The sequence below is a fragment of the Equus caballus genome, chromosome 2, assembly GCF_041296265.1.
Source record: "Equus caballus isolate H_3958 breed thoroughbred chromosome 2, TB-T2T, whole genome shotgun sequence".
Lineage (NCBI taxonomy): Eukaryota > Metazoa > Chordata > Mammalia > Perissodactyla > Equidae > Equus > Equus caballus.
The window spans coordinates 87,855,374-87,875,460 of NC_091685.1; the positions used below are offsets into that span (position 1 = coordinate 87,855,374).

Genomic DNA, 20,087 nt, shown 5'->3' on the forward strand with positions numbered 1-20,087 from the left:
AAATTTAGAAAGCACTTTAGTCTGATTTTCACAAATTATAGCAAGAAGAAAGAACTGGGGGTCAGGGGTCAGTCAGATGTGACAACAACAGGTCAAACAGAGCTAAAGTGGATCTGAACTGAAGCATAGCAGTAGGAAAAGAGGAAGAAATAAATTTGAGTATCCCATGTAAGGAGGATGTGAGGATGACCTAACTATGACATCTCTCAATCCAGTATTAATCCAAAACTCAAGGGGATCACTTCCTCCCTCAGCGCTCTGTTCCTAAAATGAAACTGACAGTGTTTGGGCTTAGTAAGTGAGGGTGACTGAGAACTTAAAACTGTCAAGTTATCCAGTTTGGTCACTAAGAAAATGGTGATGCTTTAACAGAGACAGAAATGCAGAAGAGGAACACACTTATGCTGAGTGCCTGTTGATTTTATCTTGTGGAGTATAAGACCAAGGCAAACAATGAATTTCACAGTAGTAGAGGCCTCCCAACTGGGAAGTGATGCTAGCCAAATGGCACCTTAGAGATGCGGATCTGGCACATGTGCAAAGGATGGACGGACAGGAATGGCACAGAAGAGAAACAAGGAAGTGATCTATAAAAGGCCATTGCTCTAGGGTAAAGCCTGAGGTAATGAGGCACTCAAAAGGGATGGAAACATTCAATTGTGAGGTAGGCCCAGAACAGAAATAGCAAAGTATTCATTGATCTCAAAGTCTAATAAGACATGAACAAGCAATTATAAATAGTGTAATAAATGCTCAGAATCCATAAAAGAAAATATGCGGTGCTGTGAATATACAAAAGGCCCATAACGCAGACTTAGGGCGTTGAGAGCAGGAAATGTTCTCAGAAGAAGTGATGCTCAAGCTGCTGAAAAATAAATAGAAGTTAGCCAAAAAAAAAAAAGAGTGTTGGAAGGAAGACTATTCCAAGCAGAGGATGTACAAAAGCTCAAAGGAGAAAGAAAAGATGGCATGTTCTAGGAATTAAGAGAAGTACAGCATTATTGAAGCATAGAATTACAGGTAGAAACAGGCTAGCAAGGTAAGCAAGAGTCAGATCCTGCAGGGTTCTGCAGGCCAGAATAAAGAGCGTGAGGGACATCCCAGTGGACGGCCCAGGAGACAGCTGTGTGGGTCTAATGCTTAGCAGAGGGATCTGGACTAGAGATGGAGCTCTGGAGCCCTCCATATGTAGATGGTACCTCAAGCCATCCAAACCAGAGAGAGAGTTTAGACAGATGAGATACGACAAAATAATCCCTAGTGCCCAGCATCAGAAACAGAAAGTCAGAAGCAGGTATGGATCCAGGTATGTTGAACTTGGAAAAATCATCTACAAACTCATTGTTGCCTTTCCTTTTCTTGTGTCCTGTTCCCACAGCACCCTCTGTATCCCTTTGTGTAGCAACTGTTTTTCTTGGATTTATTAGTTTATTGGCTGTCTTCTCCATCTCACCCGGTCTGATTTGTTCACTCCAGTCCCCACTGGAGGTGTGGATGATTTGTCCAGTCAGGTATGTTGAGTATCAGATGCTAGCAGTACTTCCTAGGAGTAACACATCCAGCTCAGCAATAAAGTACAGGCCTGGGAACTGAGAACCTGGAGGTCTTAGCACAGAAAAACCAGATGCCGCCATGAGAGGGAGTGGGGGCGGCAGGTAAAAAGGAATAGGAGCCCACAATGGAGTAGGAAGGGCAGTGAGAGAAACAGATGAACCATTTCCATATTGGAGAAATCAAAAGATTATATACATTTCTCTGTTCTGTTTCCTAGTGACTCATTCATTCACTCACTCATTAAAAAAAAATTACTGAGCACCTTTCAGGCCAGGTACTATGTTAAGTGCAGGAAATACAACAATGAACTGGATAGTGCGTTTATCCCTTTTTCAAACTCAGGGCATCTGTGGTCCCAAAGGAGAATGTCCCCTATTTAAAGTATTTAATTCCTTGTCAACACATCCAAACAAATCACTTCAATTCCAGTTTTGAATGTGACCAGGGTGAGTTGCCTGTTATAAATTAGAAACCTCTAGCCAGAAAGAACAGAGACCAAAAGTTCTCCTTTAAGAGAAATCTAATCTCGATGCCACATTTTTTAAATCAATTACATTTGCTAACTCATGCTAAATTAACCACAGAACAAAGGCTTTAATTCTGCATACTCCTGATGCCTTAACCACTTTGAGCCTTTGAAGATGAATTCATAAAGACAGGCTTAATTTGTCTGACTAAAAAGCTGGGAATAACTATTCCGTATATCAATATAATTACAGCAACATTAATTTTCAAATTACATACATTGGTGACAGTAATTAAAAATAACACATACCTAATATTCACTTTTTTAAAAGAGTATTCTGAAAAAGGCATGGCTGAGACGCACACAGAAGCCTGCCTGTACGGAAGGACGGTGCAGTGTGGTAGCTGGACAGGCAGTGCTGCCATGTTCCTGCCCCTGGAAGGGGAACTAGAGACTGTCTCTATCTTCTTCAGAGTGGCAAAGAGACATGGAAGAAAACATTCTGCAGAATAAAGAGTACACATACTCTTAAGAACAAGATTCCAAATCTTTACTGCTAAATATTTATACCCTCCTTTCCAAGACTTTGCTCAGAGTTCAGATTCATTCACCTAATCCACATATATTTCTAGAACACTGACTGTGGGCCAGGCACTACGTAAGCTTGGTGCTGGGGAAAGTATAGTGAACAAGTCAGACCAGGTGAGACGGAGAAGACAGACGATAAACTAATAAATGCAAGAAAGACGACTGCTACACAAAGGGATACAGAGGGTGCTGCGGGAACAGGGCAAGGGAAAAGGAGAGGCTACAACAGACTTGTAGATAATCCTTCTAAGAGTTCAATGGCACAATCTATTTACTTTCAAATTTCATTTCGAACTTAAAAATTAAAAAAAATATATAGACATCAAGAGCTAATTAAAAATAAAATACCCATCCACTATTTTAGCCTTTTATTGATCCTAACCACAAAAAAGGTAATTGTAAAACATTATATTTATTCCTAACACATTAAGTATTAACCCAGTATTTTTAATTTATCGTCTCTCAAGAGTCTCCTTAAAAGAAATTAATCACCATATAAAACCATTGAGGATAACAACAGACATTTGAAAAGCAATCCACTTCCCTGACAGCAGAATAGCAGGGTAGTTGTCGAGACCACGGATTTTAGTATTAGATCAACGTGGTTCTGAACAAGACTCTGCCATTTACAGGCACTTATTAAAGTCCTCTAAGGTTCAGTTTCCTCAGTAAGTTATTGCAAGAATCAAAGAAAATAATGCACATAAAGAGATAAGCATCATGGTTTACACACAGCAATGTTTCCAACGGAGGGAAGAAAGACGACATGCACAGAGACTGAACAAGTGAGGGAAGGTCTATCTTCAACTTTAAACAGCTAATGGTACCCGGTTAATTTTAGCAAAAACAAAACGATTTTTAGCAGATGGCTTTAGTCTGAAGCTAGCAGCAAAACAGCTGGTGGGGACCATTTGACACAACTTGCCAAAATAAAAAACTTCATAAATTTTGGATATGGGATAAATAACTTTCTATCTGTGGCTATGTACCTAAAGATTGCTTATTTCAACTTGCATTTCTTGATTCATGTATGAGCTGTTTTCTACAATTTTGCCAATATATAACGGGTGGCAAGGGTGTAATCATCAATATTTGGTTAAAAAAAAAAACAAAAGAAGTGATAGGGTCATACAGAGTCCCCAATCATCCACTAGCACTAAACTGTTGCCGAGAGTACTCTCATTCTCCTTCTTTTCTTGGGAAAGCACATCCTGAGATAAGAGGCAGCGGAACCAGCAAGCTCTTCCTATCGACTACAACAAAAGTTCCCAAAGTGGTACATCTTCCTAAAAGAGTCATTACTCTTCCCAAAGTCTGATGCTAACATACTTTGACAATCATACTAATTAGAGAAAGCTTTTTGTCAATTGTGGTCCTTAGCCAGATGGTTAATAGAGTATGCTTTTATCTTCAACAAAAAGAGGACTTTTTTCTTTTTAATTATGTTGGCAGATGTAATTATAGAAAACTGGGTCTAAATGAGATTATGGGATCTATCCTGAGGGGCAACTTAACACAACGAAGCTCTGTGTTCCATTCTAGCAAATAAGATCAGCTGGAGATGTTTTTCCTCCAATTTTAATGAACTGTACAGTGTTTTAAAACATGTTTTTATAAAGCAACAATCGCAGTGAAATCTGCTTATGACATAATAAATGGAAATCTAAACATTAAAAACAGCTCCATTCTAGGTCTAATATACCTAAATTTTTAAGTATGAAATATTATAAACATATAAAACAGAATAGAATACCATCCCCAAGACTGAACAGATTTTAATGTTTCGCCATAATTTCTTCAGAGCACTATTTTTTGAAAAAATAAAGCATTACAAATAGAGCTAAACCCTACTCCACTCCCATCACCAACTCTTCTCCTTCCTTCATTTCAAGTGTAACTACAGTCTTAAACTTACTACATATTATTCCTGTGTTTGTTTTTGTACTTTTACTGTACACATATGTATCCAAACAACAGCTAACACTAAGATTTTGTGCCTTAAAACTTTATGTAAATACTAATATACTACATGTATATATGTTTTTATTGGTATTCACACATGCAGATATAGTTACAAAATGTGATTTATGCATTTTGAATGCTGAGTAGTATTCCACTGATAGAGAATAAACCAGTTTATCTTTCCCTTAGTATATTTCTATTTCTCTCTTCCTCAAATCACTGTTCCATTGAATATCTTTGTGCCTGTATCCCTGTCAACATGTGCCAGATTTCCCTAGGGCAGACACCTAGAAGTGAAGATCCAGGATCGGATGATATGCAAATATTCAATTTTATTAAATATTGCCATAATACTTTACTGAGTTATTATACCAATTTATATTCTCAAGAGTTCCTGTTTTTCCAAACATTTGATAACACTTGGCATTATCAGATGTCTAATGGTTAGCCACTCTGATGAGCATTATCTGGTGTCTCATTGTGGGTTCGATTTGCATTTCCCTGATGCTAGGGAAGATGAGCATATTTTCATATGTTTAGTGACTTTGGGTGTGATCTAGGAATTGTCTGTTCATAATCTCTGCCCATTTTTCTAATACATTTTTTCATTGTTTTCTTATTCATTTATAGCATTACAAATATTTTTGGGTACCAATTATCTGTATTTATGTGTGTTGCAAATAATTTCTCCCAATCTGTGTTTTTGTTCTTAATTCTGGTCTTTTCTTTATGGTTGGGGCTTTATAGGAAGTCTTGATATTTTATTACTTATGTACAAGGTAGTGTTTAAGCACATGGGACCTTGAGTCAGACTGCCCAGGATCAAATTCTGACTCTCTCTCTTACCAGCCATGTGGCCTTGTATAAATTTACTTAATGTCATTGTGCCTCAATTTCTTCATCTATAAAAAGAGAATAACACCAGTATCTACAGTTGTGAGGATTAAATAAACACACGTAAAGCACTAAGAACAGTGTCTGGCATATAGTGAGCTCGCTACAAATACATTATTGTTACCATTATTCATAATTATCTCAGCTATTCCTGGCCTTTTACACACTTTTATATGACTGTTAGCATCAATTTGTCACGTCCCACGAAAGGCCCTACTGGGATTTTGATTTAAGTCACATTAACACCTCACAAATTACACCTTACAATTACAAAGGGGGAATTTTACCTTTGCAACAGAGAGATCTAGTGGTCACCACCTTAACCAAACAAGTGATCAAGCGCAGCATCACCAGCAGTGGGACAACCTAACACATGCCTCTTGATGTAACGCAACAGGAAGTGTACAACACCACCTGTAAGGTATTCTTGCCAAATTTATTTAACCTGAATTTAATCACGCACTTATACATAACTTCCAATTTGAAGGAAATACAAGGGATGGGGACAAGTCAAACTACACAAGAAACCAACCCAGAATATGGCGTGTTCTACAAGACGATGGTTGATCTCTTAAAAAGTCAGTGTCACAGGGAAAGAGTGGCAGGCTCTGTACAGATTAATAGGGACTAAAGAGACACGACAATTAGAAATGTACCTTGTATTGGACTCTAGTTTGGAAAAAAAAATCTAGAAAAGTCATTTGGGGCATAATTGGGGACCCAGATATTAGATCATAATATAGAATAACTGAATAATTTTCTTAGGTATAATAATGGTATTGTGGTTATGTAGGAGAGTGTCCTTACTTTGGAGATACTAAAGTATCTGATGTCTGTAACTTAATTTCAAATGTCTATAACTTAATCTCAAATGGTACAGCAAAAAACAAGCATAGATGACAAATAACACCAAAGTATGGTAAAATATTAACAGTTTCGAATTTAAGTGGTGTGTATATGGTGTTCATTTCAGTATTCTTCCAAGTTTTCTGTATTTTTATAATAAAAAGTTGTAAAACATAAATTACATTAACTTTATAGATTGATTTGCAGGAAAGTGTCATCTATATAATATCTACAAAGTATAGAACTTCCCATTTATTTAGATCTTCTTTTATGCCCTTCAATAAAGTTTTATAATTTTCTCTGTAAAGGCTTTCATGTATTTGTTAGATTTATTCAAGACACTTTAGGATTCTTTTGCTTTTTATAAATGATATCTTTTTTAAATTGCCTTTTGCATACTGATATGGTGAACCACATCTGAATATTCTGATGATTTGTTTCAATATTTGCATTTCTCCTTTAACAGCAGAGCTACCCAAAACAATTCAAATAAGCCCAAACTCAAACCTTTGTAGAGCTCCCTCACTATGCTATTTATTTTTTAATAAGCTTCTACCTCCATAACATTGCACATATCCAGCTCCTCCTTTTCATTCTCATTCCTACCACTCTTGTTTCTAGACTCTAATGTGTCTCCCTACTTCCTCAGCATCTCCCAAACTCATCCACCTTACAGAGTCACATTAAACTCCTAAAAGAATTCTGATTATGTTGTGTTCCTGCTCAAATTTCTTTAAGAGCTCTCCAAACTGGATACAGCAATTGTGGAAGGCAGAATAATGTATGTGTATGTGTATGTGTATGTGTGTGTGTGTGTGTGTGTGCGCGCGCGCGCACGCGTGCGCATGTGTGTCCCTTCCACCAAAGCTGTCTACATCCTAATCCCTAAACCAGTGAATATATTAGGTTACACGGCAAAAGGGAATTAAGGTTGTTAATCAGCTGATCTTTAAATAGGAAGATTATCCCAGATGATTCAGGTAATCCCAATGTAATCACAAGCGTCTTTAAAAGTGGAAGAGGCAGAAAGAAGAGGACAGTCAGAGGAAGGCCTGACTACAGAAGAATGGTCAGGGACATGCAATACTGCTGTTTGTGAAAACGGAGGAAAGGGGCCATGAGCCAAGGAATGTGGGTGGCCTCTAGAAGCTGGAAAAGGCAAGAAAACAACTCACCATGAGAGCCTCAGAAAGGGGCACTGCCCTGTCTTGAATAAATTCAAAACACCTTGATTTTAGCTCAGTGAGACCTGCTGGACTTCTAACCTACAGTAAGATATTACTACTGTAAGATAATAAATTTGTGTTGTTTAAAGCCATTAGTTTCCGGTAATTTGTTACAGCAGAAACAGAAAACTAATAAAGCAATATATATTCCAAAGATGCTTAGATTCAGCATAAGAAGTCCCATTTTTGCTTAAGATATATTCTTTAAAAAGAGTTGTTAAGGAACTGCACTATCGAAGGAGATAAGGAAGGGAGATTTAACGTCAGCACAAATGAATGGAATTTCACTTCCCATTTGACTATCGAATCTTTGTCCAATTTCTTATTCCATTGGTCAGAACCAGAAAAGAAGAGACACATGGCACTCTGAGTTTCTTAATTGAAATTTTATTTTTTTTAATTTTCACTCATTTGTTTGCCCTGAAATAAATATTCATCAGACACTAAGTGACCCTGGTTTATTAGTAAAAATAGGAATTTAGTAGTATAAAGAAGATTACTGCTTTTGAACCTTTAACAAAGTAAAATACAGTATATTACTCACCAGGGTTGCTATTAGCATTTGGGGCAGGTCAATTCTTTACTGTGCAAGACCATTCCACAAACTACTGGACATTAAGCATCCCTAGCCCCTGTACACTGAAGGCCAGCTGATCCCTGGCCACCCCATGTCCCTGTGACAACCAAACACATTCCACATACATTTCTAAATGCCCTTGCCCCTGGTCAACAACTACCCATATAGTGTTCATTAACAATGAATCTAATCTACTTATGGCAACTTGCTTGGCCTATTCCAATAAAACTCACTAAAGGTCTTACACACTATTCCAGCAGAATCAGGCATATATAGTTTATAAAGAAATATAACGAGGTGATTGGTAAAAACAACAATGGAAAAAAATGGGAAATTTTCAGTGAGTTGGGAAAATAAAAATTTTTTAGCTGTTGCTCAACATATCTGACAAACCAGAAGAAGACATAAATCTGTCATCTAAACCCCCCTTCCAAAGACAACACTAACACCAAAAAATAATCAGAGCCTTAAGGCATCTGAAGAGTCCCAGACAGCTCCCGTTATTTTCTGGAACTGTGATTGGGCCAGGCCACTCCAACACGTGCAAAGGACCTTACACTTCATTTCTCACCATACTAATGATTAAGAAACTACACAGTGTAGAGTATTTCTTGCTACCTCAAACTGTAAATATGTATTTTTAAAATAAATTCAGTGCTTTGTATCTACAATTAGGATCATTATCTTGCTGAGAAACAAATTAACTTATGAAATCAGTTGTGAGGCATCTCGCCACATGCCAGGAATCATTGGTGCAAAAACAACCTGAAAAGGTAAGAATATAGAAAGAGCAGGTTTTACCAATGGTGCAGGGTATGCTCTTATAAAAAACTAAAATAGTTCCTAACCCAACAGAAATGAACCAAGAAATCGTAACACATATAGTTTCCCCTGTTGGCTTATTTTGAGAGGACACTGCTCAGCCAAATAGCATCTCAACTTAGATTCCTCTGCTCCCTCCAAAAGATTTCCTCTAAACATCTTGCCATAGAAGATGCCAAGTACAACTTGCTGAAAAGAAAGGAATAAAAAAGTATTTATCATTAGCACAGGAGAGGAAAGAGAAGTGGGTGGAAAACATGTCAACGAGAGGAACTTACTGGACAAAAGTAGGTGTTCTCCACGATGTGATGGGCCACCATGCTGTTCTCAGCAGAGAGAGACATGATGAAAAGTAAAGCATCCCGGGCCTGCTGACCTACGGCCCCCTCTCGGTGAATGAAGGGAATTAGAAGGGAGAAGATGAGGAAGTTGGCAGCACCTTGGTCCTCACTGGTGTGGAAGAAGAGTTCCAGAATGGATGGATCTTTGGCAAGGATGGAACAGAGCTGATTGAGCAGGACAACCAGCTTCCCCTCCACAGCAGGGGTAGTTGTTCCAGAACAAGAGCTAAGCAACATCATCAGGGGCTTCAGAATGGGCTTGTGGTGTAGCAGAGGCTGGTGAGACTGGGTGACCAACATCTCATACATCTTTAGCTGCTCAATTTTAGTCTCATCAGTAAATTCCCGCCTCAAGCTCCAAAGGAAGAGTTTCTCCATGATGTTCTCAGAGACCACAAATTCCAGAATTGGCCCCATCGCAGCATCCTTGGCTTGTTCTTCAATCAACAAGAAGAGCATGTGTTCTACATAATTCTGCACAGCACTGGCTTCATCTGGAGGGATGGATCCATATTTCGCCTGGGTGTTCTTCAAGGGGTCATGCTTCTCTAAGATTTTCACAACCTGTAATCAAATCAAACGTTTGTCATCCCCACCTGATGTTTAGCATAAATACAAAAACACACCACCACTGATCATACCAAATTTTCATGGAAAATTCGGAAGCCATGGCCCACAACAAAATAAATGTGAGCATTGTGTTTGTCTCTCTCTCATGTCAATAAATTGAAGGGGTTAAACTAGAAAGAAGATGTTTGAAGATGTTCATTTATAATAGTTATAAATTTTGACAAGCTAAATGTCAAAGAAAGTAGTATGGTTATATAAGGTTAAGCTACAAGCATTCCTGGGCCTGTTATTATGAAGACTATTCAGCAAAATGAAAAATTGTATAAGTGATACATTAGATGAAAAAATAAATTACATGTATATAGTTAGATTCATAATTATCAACTACGTCAAAAACATGGATGTGAGGGGGCGGGCCCCGTGGCCAAGCAGTTAAGTTCAGACGCTCTGCTTCTAACCAGTCTGGAACCTGGGTACGGATCTGCACACAGCTCATCTAAGCCATGCTGTGGAGGCATCCCACATAGAGGAACAAGAATGACCTACAACTAGGATATACAACTATGTACTGCGGCTTTGGAGAGGAAAAACAAAGAGAGAGGAAGACTGGCAACTGACTTTAGCTCAGGGCCAATCTTCCTCAAAACAAAAGAAAAAACATGTATGTGAAAAAAGCCTGAAAAGAAATATGGAAAAATAGTAATTGTTTTTGTGTTCAAAGTGATGACAAGTTCTTAAGCTTTTTCCAAACTGTCAAGAATATAATATTGCTTTTTAATTTTAAAATACATTAAATTAGTAAGACTACCCATGTTTTCCTACAAATAGAGTTGATTTGGAGATTTCAGCAGGGGAACAGAGTTCCCTGTATACCCTTGACAGAACAATACCCCTCCCTCCTCTACTTGGATGGGCATGCAACATTAGGAAGGATGAAAGGAAACTGATGAACAAGAGACACATACCTAGCAGAATCAACCCTAATATACGGCCTATGTTGAAACTTAAAAAACCAAGGTTTAGAACTCTGCATTTCTTTAAACCAGAAAAAGTTCTGAGACAACCAATTACAAAATAAGTCCCTAAAGTACAGAGTTTCTGTTTGGGGTGGTGAAAAAGTTTTGGAAATAGTGGTAATGGTTTCACAACATTGTGAATGTAGTTAATGCTATTGAATTATACACTTAAAAATGGTTAAGATGGAAAACTAACAGACTTTACCACCACACAAAAAGAAACCAACTGACAGTAAGAAAGAAATAAACCCCAATTAGGTCATGTGACAGTCCTGGTGTTTCTCTCCCTTACCACTGCTGGTCTGTGAATGCTTCCTTCCTCTATCTGCTCATCAATACTTACTTCTACTTTGCGATGTGAAAATTAATCATATATCTCAACTTCCATGTAACTTTATGATTTGAAATTTCTATGATAATATCCATTCAATTTACTTCCCTTAAAATGTACACAACATGAAAATTTTTAAACAATCAAACATCTTATCGATGACTTTATCTTTGTTCCTTCTTGCCTTTCTGAACTGCATGTTACATGGAATATGTTTGCCTTTTGCAGCATCTTCCTGGCCCAGTTCTCTGACATGCTGTTACATGTTCTATATTTACGTTATAGAATTTTTGCAAGTCACTGGGGAAGCTGGCAAAGGTACAATGCTTATGTCAGCACACATGAGCAATGAGGGAAATTTATTTCTCAGGGAAAGGCTTAGTTTTTCTCCTGTCAGAAACAAGGCAAAGGCACCTTTATGGACCAAACAAGTATATCCTTATAAAATGAATAGATTTCCACAGAATCTGTAATTTCTATTGACTTCCATTATAAAATTAATAATGCTATCACCCAGGAAAAAATCACCCCGACACCCTTGACATTTTCAACCAGGAAGGGCTTCAGTTAGGAAGTACATGGCTCAATGCCTGGTGGCCCCAGTGTGTGCATTGGACATCCCCTCTCCTTTGCTGCATGCTGGACTCCAGCGTGCCCCCACCCTTCCCTACCCTCCAAGAAGCCATCCAGAACTCCTCGATGGCCTGACGACCTCACTGGCAGAAACACTGGGACTTCTGGCTGTCCTCCTTTCTCTTTGCTCTGGCCTCAACATCTCACAGCGCAGGAACACAGTACCACACTTGTCCAAAAGGGGCCTCCACATCAACACGGCATGTTCTCCAGGCCCAAAGCCCTAACTTCAAGGCTCTACATTCTGAAGAACAAATCAGCTACATGTTTCATCAGTTCTATAATTTCAAAGTCCACATATCAAGTTTACGTATGAGAGCTATCTACACAGGTAAGCCTCGGGGTAGAAATGTAATTATACTCTCATGTGTGCCCAGACTGTCTAAACTGCCTAAAATTGGGACTGTGCATTATACATTCACAGTGGCACGGCAAATTAGCCCAATCTTTCTGGAAAACAATCTGGCAATATGTAACAGAAGCTATAATACTGTTCCTGCCCTTTGGCTTGTTAATCTTACTTTGGGGAAAATGCCGCAAGGAAACAACCCAAAAATAATTTGTTAAAAAATGTCCACGCCAGGGCTGGCCCCGTGGCCGAGTGGTTAAGTTCGCACGCTCCGCTGCAGGCGGCCCAGTGTTTCGTTGGTTGGATTCCTGGGCGCAGACATGGCACTGCTCATCAAGCCATGCTGAGGCGGCGTCCCACATGCCACAACTAGAAGGACCCACAATGAAGAATATACAACTATGTACTGGGGGGCTTTGGGGAGAAAAAGGAAAAAAAAAATAAAATCTAAAAAAAAAAAAAAAATGTCCACACCAATGATAATTTCAATAATGAAAAATAAAAATATTATTGACTCAGTTAAGAATAAGATAATTATAATCAAAATGTTATATCATCATATAATAAAGCTATTAAAAATAAACAAGTCAATTAATACCATTACATGCAAATGTATACATGAAATAATTTAAGTTAAAAACTAAATATACTGGGCCGGCTCGGTAGCACAGTGGTTAAGTGTGCACATTCCACTTCGGCGGCAAGGGATTCGCCGGTTCAGATCCCAGGTGTGGACATGGCACCGCTTGGCAAGCCATGCTGTGGTAGGCGTCCCACATATAAAGTAGAGGAAGATGGGCATGGATGTTAGCTCAGGGCCAGTCTTCCTCAGCAAAAAGAGGAGGATTAGCAGCAGATGTTAGCTCAGGGCTAATCTTCCTCTGTCTATTCAGAAGCATAGGTATCTGTATCCTTACTCTTGAAATTTGCTCTGCTGAATGCTGTGTTTTATAATGATGTTTTCCTTATAATTTCTCAGCTCTTAACTACTCTTCATCCTGTATTACTAATATTTGACAGTTGTTTAAATAAAAGAAACTTTATAATAAAACAAACAAAAATAATAATAAAATAATAAATAAAAATAAATAATTTAAAAAACCTAAATATACTGACAAATAGATGCATGATTAGAAGTGTCTGAAAAGATATAAACGAGATTTTAAGGTTAATTAATTCTTTCCTGTAAATTGATTTAATTTCATAATATAAAGATAAAAGTAGACAAAGTAATTTTGTACTAATGTCTAAAAAAAGGACCAAAACATTGAGTTAGAAATAATAATTGGAAATCTCCTTATTCTCAGAAATTCCTAAGCAATATAAATTTATACATATGAATATTATTTATACTATATGCATGCATGCAAATATTTATTACGTATCCAAATGTATATATGTAATATATAGCAAAACTATTTATATGATCACAAGCTACATTTTTCTCATGAATTAATCTTTGTTTATCTTATTTTTCCAATGCATTCCTTCGCAAACAGACCTACTTTTTTTTTGCTATGAAAAACCTAAAAAAGAGAACTGAGATTTCTACACAGAATACAAACTATTTAGCAGCTTTTAAATTGAAGCATCTTTTACCCTCTTTATAGTAGCTCCCCTATATTGCCTTCTGGGTTAACGGACAGAGAAACGTGAGAAAAGAGCTATAATAACCCACGGAGATATAAGGTTTGTTGATCATCTGGAATGGAGCAGACACATTAAGAGCCCTTTACTCATTCCCAGCGCTGGCCTGGTGGTTTTACTGCCTGTAGGGTGGGTGTGTTAAAACCAAGGCTTATGAGTCATGGAATACACAATGTTCAGCAAAGTGCTGATTATGCCTGTGTTGCCACATGTCTTTAACTTCTCTTCTTGAGTGTCAGGACCCTCCCAGACCACCTCTCTTTCCCTTCCAGGGAGACACACCCACGACCTGCTTTTACAACTGGACTCCAGGGCCCCACACCCTGGGACTGGTTCCTATTCTGACAGGGAATGACTAAGAAGCTTCTTGGCTAGAGCACAACCGGCACTGAAATGCCATGGAACTTCTGTTCTCATGTCCCACGTTGGCTGCCCCATGCTATCATAGTTCTTTCAGTTTCTGTAGACTGATTCCTGATGCAAGTTGGACTTTTCCTTGTTTTTTCCTTTTGTGCCCTCTTCTCACATCACTCCCACCTAACTCGGATATTCCTGTGTCCCTGATTTCTGCTCGCTGCCTGGTTTCACCTATTTATCAACTGTGACCTTTCTGTCCCACGGATCCATGATCCCACAGTGGTTTCCCCAGGCGTGGCCCATTCTTCTGATTACCTCTCTCCCATACTTTTAACCTTGCCTCAGAATTACCAGCCCTGGCTTCTTCTCAGTCTCAGGGATTCAGTTCAGGAGAAAAAATGCAAAGGGCCTGGAGGGATCCCAGTAGGGAAGAGAACGAAAGCAAGCAAAATACGCTTTGCAAATATTTCCTTTACTAAACAGTTCACTTTGTTAGGCTGAAAATAAAATTTAATAAACTAATCAACCCCTCTTAAAGCCTAAGCTCATTAAGCAAACCAGCTGAGATGAGAAACAGCACTGTAAACATTTTGCTGATCATAGCTAGGCATTTGTTGATCCACAAACTTTAACAAGTCCAAGCTGGTGTGTGTGTGTGTGAATCATGAGCCTATATCACATACAGAGCCACGTGTAAATTATCACAATTCTCAAACGAAACAAACACACAAAAAAATCAGTAGTATGAACAATGGTATACAAATTATCATCTGACCAACACAGCTAAATTTTAACCTAACTTCAAAGTCATTTGACCTATAAATATGATTCTTGAGGCTAAATAAGATGAACAAATAGCATATTTCTTTCATCCAGGAATATCAGTTACTCCCATCTTTAGCTCTAATGATGGCCCCCATTAGTCAGTGATAATGGGCCTGAATTTCAAATATCCACAAATTCCAAATAAGAAGCTCAAATACTTTCAGAATAAAAGACCTACAAAAATCACACAATCACACCTTAAGCTAACAAATGATTCTTCTTCATGGTAAACACAAGTGTTTCTCTGTCGGGAGACTACCTTTGACTCCATCTTAATATTGTTCTACGTCTTATATATGTGCATGTATCAATAGATGATTATTTATGCTACTTTGGTTAGAGCCTAGTTATTTCAAGAAAATCACATGAGTACAACTCATACTTCCAAATCCTTTGGAACGCTAATTTAAAGTGGCATTGTGGAAAAAAAAAGAAGTTGCTAAGTAACATTTTCCATCACACAGAAAAAGGGCAGGATTTAGCAATCTTAAGCCAAATTCCACTTAAAGCACCAAATAACTACAACAAAAGTAAGTTTCCATCCAGTCTTTGTTCACTGCTTAACAGGTGTATTTGGGTTATTCCTTGTATACCTATCCCCATGAGAGACCTTTACTTAGTCATTTCTTTTTATATTAAGATACTAGCCTAACAATATATGTGTACTTGCACAGGTTGGTTAATGTCAGCTCCAGTCTTGAACTCCAGAGACTTGTCTACATCTGGGATAAAACAGGATAAAGCAGGAGCTATACTGACATTCCATACCTCCCTGGGACCAAAGATAGTCTAGTAATTACTGCAATAGAGATACATGGTAGGAGCATCTGTCAATAAGATAACGTAATAAACTAACCCTGAAGTTAGGTATATTTTTTTTAATTTAGTTATATATGGAAAGGACCTGAGAGCAATGATCTATGTCATAATATTCCAGAGAACACTGTCATTTCAACCATAGCAGAAACAGACTTATCACTAACCATACAGTGGGAGAGTCGCTGATATTTCAACACGTTCCACCACTTTAGAGTGTAACAGAAGCACAAGCTAAAACGCCTTGGCCCTCTAAAGACACATGGCTTTTGTTCTGCTTTACTTTCTACTGTCAAGTTTAGAGCTACTTGAGAAGCTGAGAAGAGAGAGAGAAATTTTTTAAATGTTAACAAACATCACTTTACCAAGACATTAAGAAGATGAATCTTAACTTCTGTCTGTCATTTAGTCTAGAACAAGGCACAAACCAAAAGAGTGAAGATGAAAAGAAGAAGACAACGAGTTTCACGGGGAACAGACTGAAACACACATCTCAAATCCACATGTAAGTAAGAGCTCCATACTTCTTTCATAGAGTCAGGCAACTTGGAGTTCTGTATAAGATACTGTACTTAAAACACATTATCTATTTTTCATCACTGTGGGAAGACATCTGATTTAATTAACTAATCTAGATGATTCAGCTGTTTCCCATCCTCATCCCATCCAAGAAGAAAAAGGTTACTAAACCCACTAGCTTTGTTCATCCATTGCCATTACTTTGTTTGAGCTCTGAAATGTTCTTAGCTTTAAAAATTGTATAACAGCTTATTTTTGGAGCCTGAGGATGGCGAGGAGAAGTTTTGGGCAATTAACTAACTAGAAGCATACAGAAATGTGCATTTCCAATTGATTTTTTTTTTTAACCCATCACTTTTGTTCTCGCGGCTCTAAAAGCAGATACCATTTAGTTTATAACAATATTGATTCAAAGCTTGAAAGGAGAGGATAAAGAATGAATAGAGCAAGGTCTATGAAGCTTCACAAAGTACCACTGTGCCATTAAGAAGGACTAGTTAATTCACATGGCAACATAGTTGAATAGTTTATCATTTGGTGGACCAACGCTTCTTACTTCTTACTCTCTCTTCCATTCAGAAGAAGCAAAGAAGCAAAGGCAAGAGAGAAAAACAACAGTCTACTAGACTATAAACTGTTCTTATAGACAACTACAAAAATTAGACACACACACACACACTTCTCTAGATCGCTGATCATTAAATATAAATCCAGAGACCTTTCTGGTAGCAAATTATAAAAGGTTTTAAAATTAGTGTATGTTGAAGGCTGTTTTCCAGGTTGCCTAGCTCTTCTAAAGTTATAGTTCATATCTCCTGTCTTTCAGTTCAACATTTTATTGAACATCTACAATATGCCACACTCTGTTCTTGGCATTGGAGATGTGGGTAAATTACAAATGATCTCTGATCACAAGGAGCTTTATGAGGTTGGGAAGAAGGTATTGTACACATAATTTTAATAAAAGGTGGTTTGCATGACAGTGAAAGAACATTCAGGGTGCAACTGGAGCACAGAACGGGACCATGAAAGAGGGCAGAGAATGTTTCCTGGAGAAAATGATGCCCCAAATGAGTCCTATAAAAGAAGAGGCATTTAACTAGAGGGTGGGATATTCCAGGCAGAAAGAAGAGCAAGTACCCAAGGCAGAGAGGCATGAAATAGCATGATGGGCACTGCCCAGGGCTGGGGGTGTCTAGGAACTCCAAGTAATTTTGCATTTCTGGAGACTAAATGAGTGAAAGAGGCCAGGACATAAAGAACCCTATGTGTCATCCTAGCCTGTAGGTGGCCAGATACCACTGAAATGTTCAACTAGAGAAACAACCCAGACAGATCTGAATTTTAGATTCATTGCTCTGACCACTTACGATGCAAAATGGCATCTCAGAAGGTGAGAGGAAGTACAGGCCAGAGGCTACTTCTTCCAGCTTGGATTCTCCAGTGTCATTATTAGGAATGTATCTATTCCCGAATGTCCACTATAAAACTATTCTGGGAATGCCATGAGATCACTAGACCCAGGGAACAGTTTGGAAACTCAAGTGCACCACTGGGCGACTCAAGATCTCCCTCCGGCCACCCGCTTGGATCACAGACTGCCTTGAATGATGGCTGGTTGTATAACTAGCTGTCCCTGACAGACTGCAAAGTGTAGGTGGGCAAGCAGATATCTTCCTCTGTCAAAGTTTGCTTTTAACTCAAGGTCTGGAATAGAAAGTACTAGTAAACAGTAGAAAAGAACCTGTCAAACATGTAATTATACTGAATTTGTACTAAAGTATCCTAACAAACAGAAAAACTTGACACCACAGGCTTTTGTTGCCTTCATTCTTCCTAATTTAACATTTAAAAAAGCATTGTACTTGCCAGCTAATGGGACACCTCAGTAAATAAAATGCTGTCGTACAGTTGGGTCTATGCCACATTTCTCACCGCCCCTACAGGTTTTCTTGAGCTGCCTTTGGGGAACCCAGGGGCTACAGCCACAGTAGTCGTAGGAGTTCATGTCAGATTTTAGCTCATTTCCCAATCCTCTGCAACTGCTCTTCATCCACACCCTGCTTGAAAACCTGACAGCAAAGTGCTAATGTATGAAACTCCAAAAGAATGAATCAGTGGCATTTATTCCTATCAACTGAAGGTCTCCATTCTTATCTCACACTTAGCCCCACATCTCTGCCTTGCCCGGGCTTCCTTGCCCTTTTTTACCATCCAAAAAAGCTAAGCTGAGCATTTGTTCCCAATACCCCTTTTCTAAAACGTTCTTTTCCTTTCTGTCATCAAAACCTCCTTTGCCCACAGTCAAGCTAACATTCTCCATTTCCCAGGCCATTTCCATCCATAAAAGACCCTTCCCTTGACTTAATTCTTGTAATCGTTATTATTCATTTTGTAATACTGTATCTCACATTGTCATCTAAATTAGATTATACATTCTTTAAAAGCCCACACCAAGGTTTACACATTCCTGTGTCCCACCTGTGATGCCTACAGTGATGTACCTGAAGTTTGGACTCAGTAAATCTCCATTCAACAGTAACCACATTGACATCCACATGAATTTCTTCAATCAGTATTTTTATTCATAAAGGTAATAGAAAGGCCCTCAAGAGCCTTTGGAAGTAGACAGAGACTGAGGGTATTTTCCAGATTTGCTTAAAAGGAAAAATCAAGCCTAAAGATTACAGTAAGAAACTTTCCCAAAGTTAAAGAAATGACTGAAACAACAGTAAGACCAAGAGTGCCCCCGCTTTACAAAAAGAAGTGTTTAATCACTAAACACCATTTCCTGTGATAAATTTATCCTTACCCTCAACTCAATATTTTCCTTCACTAAACAGAGGGTGTTATGCATCAGCACTAAAGGGGGGCGCTATGCTTCAGATAACCCAACACGTCTGATAATGCTGAAATCATTCACATTGGATATGGAAATGAATAATATGATTCCGGGACCACTACTTACTCCTTCACCAATGTAAAAGAGCATTCACACATTGCTGAATTAAGACGCTATAACAGCATTCTAACAGGAAAAAGCTTACCCAGGATAGAATTTGACAGGGCAAATGATCCACCTACATAAAATCAAGAGGTGGATGATACATTGTGTCTTTGAAAAGTGGTACGGAATACTAAATGGATTACATCACAGAGACCCCAGCAGGAATGATTACAATCAAAGGTGTTACACACAAACAAATAAAACAGGGCCCAGAGCAAAGAATAATATTAGAATGATAGACTCCTTCAGCCAAATGAAATGACTGAGGCTGAAAATGTTCTCATATAAAACATCTGACTATGAGCTCCTACCAGTTTAAAAATTGAGCTCAGATAATGAAATAAATTAAAACACATACACATACTAATATATTATGTACATTATAAACACAAAATAGAAATTTTTAAAAGATAAAGATAGAAATAGAGCTTCTAAAATATTCTTCCCATACCCAATGGACTATGGGGCGATAATATCCCGTGGGGTTCACTGCCCCACTCTGGAGCCAGTGCTTTAAAATGCTTATAAAAGTGCAAAGCCAAAGATAATTACTCTAATTATCTGGAAAACTCCTGAATTACTTTCTTCCCTTTGCTAAAGCACATGTGTTCTTAATATCCAGAGCAAACCCATTAAGATTCTAACAGTAAAAATCAGAGAATGGAAAATGCATAAAAAAATCTCGGAAGCTTTACACTGGATAGTGACAAGAAGTTACAAAGCGTAAATGGCCCAGAAGCA

At 38.2% G+C, this 20,087-nt stretch overlaps 1 protein-coding gene across 7 annotated transcripts in view; it reads right to left on the minus strand.

Moving 5' to 3' along the window:
* Window positions 1-20,087, minus strand: part of FHIP1A (FHF complex subunit HOOK interacting protein 1A) — a 224,712-nt gene that overhangs the window by 69,472 nt on the left and 135,153 nt on the right. For all 7 annotated transcript variants that reach the window (XR_011436735.1, XM_014737890.3, XM_070261488.1 and 4 more), the window contains exon 4: window positions 9,214-9,840. Coding sequence is in view for 6 of the 7 variants with exons in the window: in XM_014737890.3 (XP_014593376.3) it covers window positions 9,214-9,840 (627 nt within the window). In the remaining variant the exon portion in view is untranslated. The remainder of the gene's footprint in view (window positions 1-9,213; window positions 9,841-20,087) is intronic.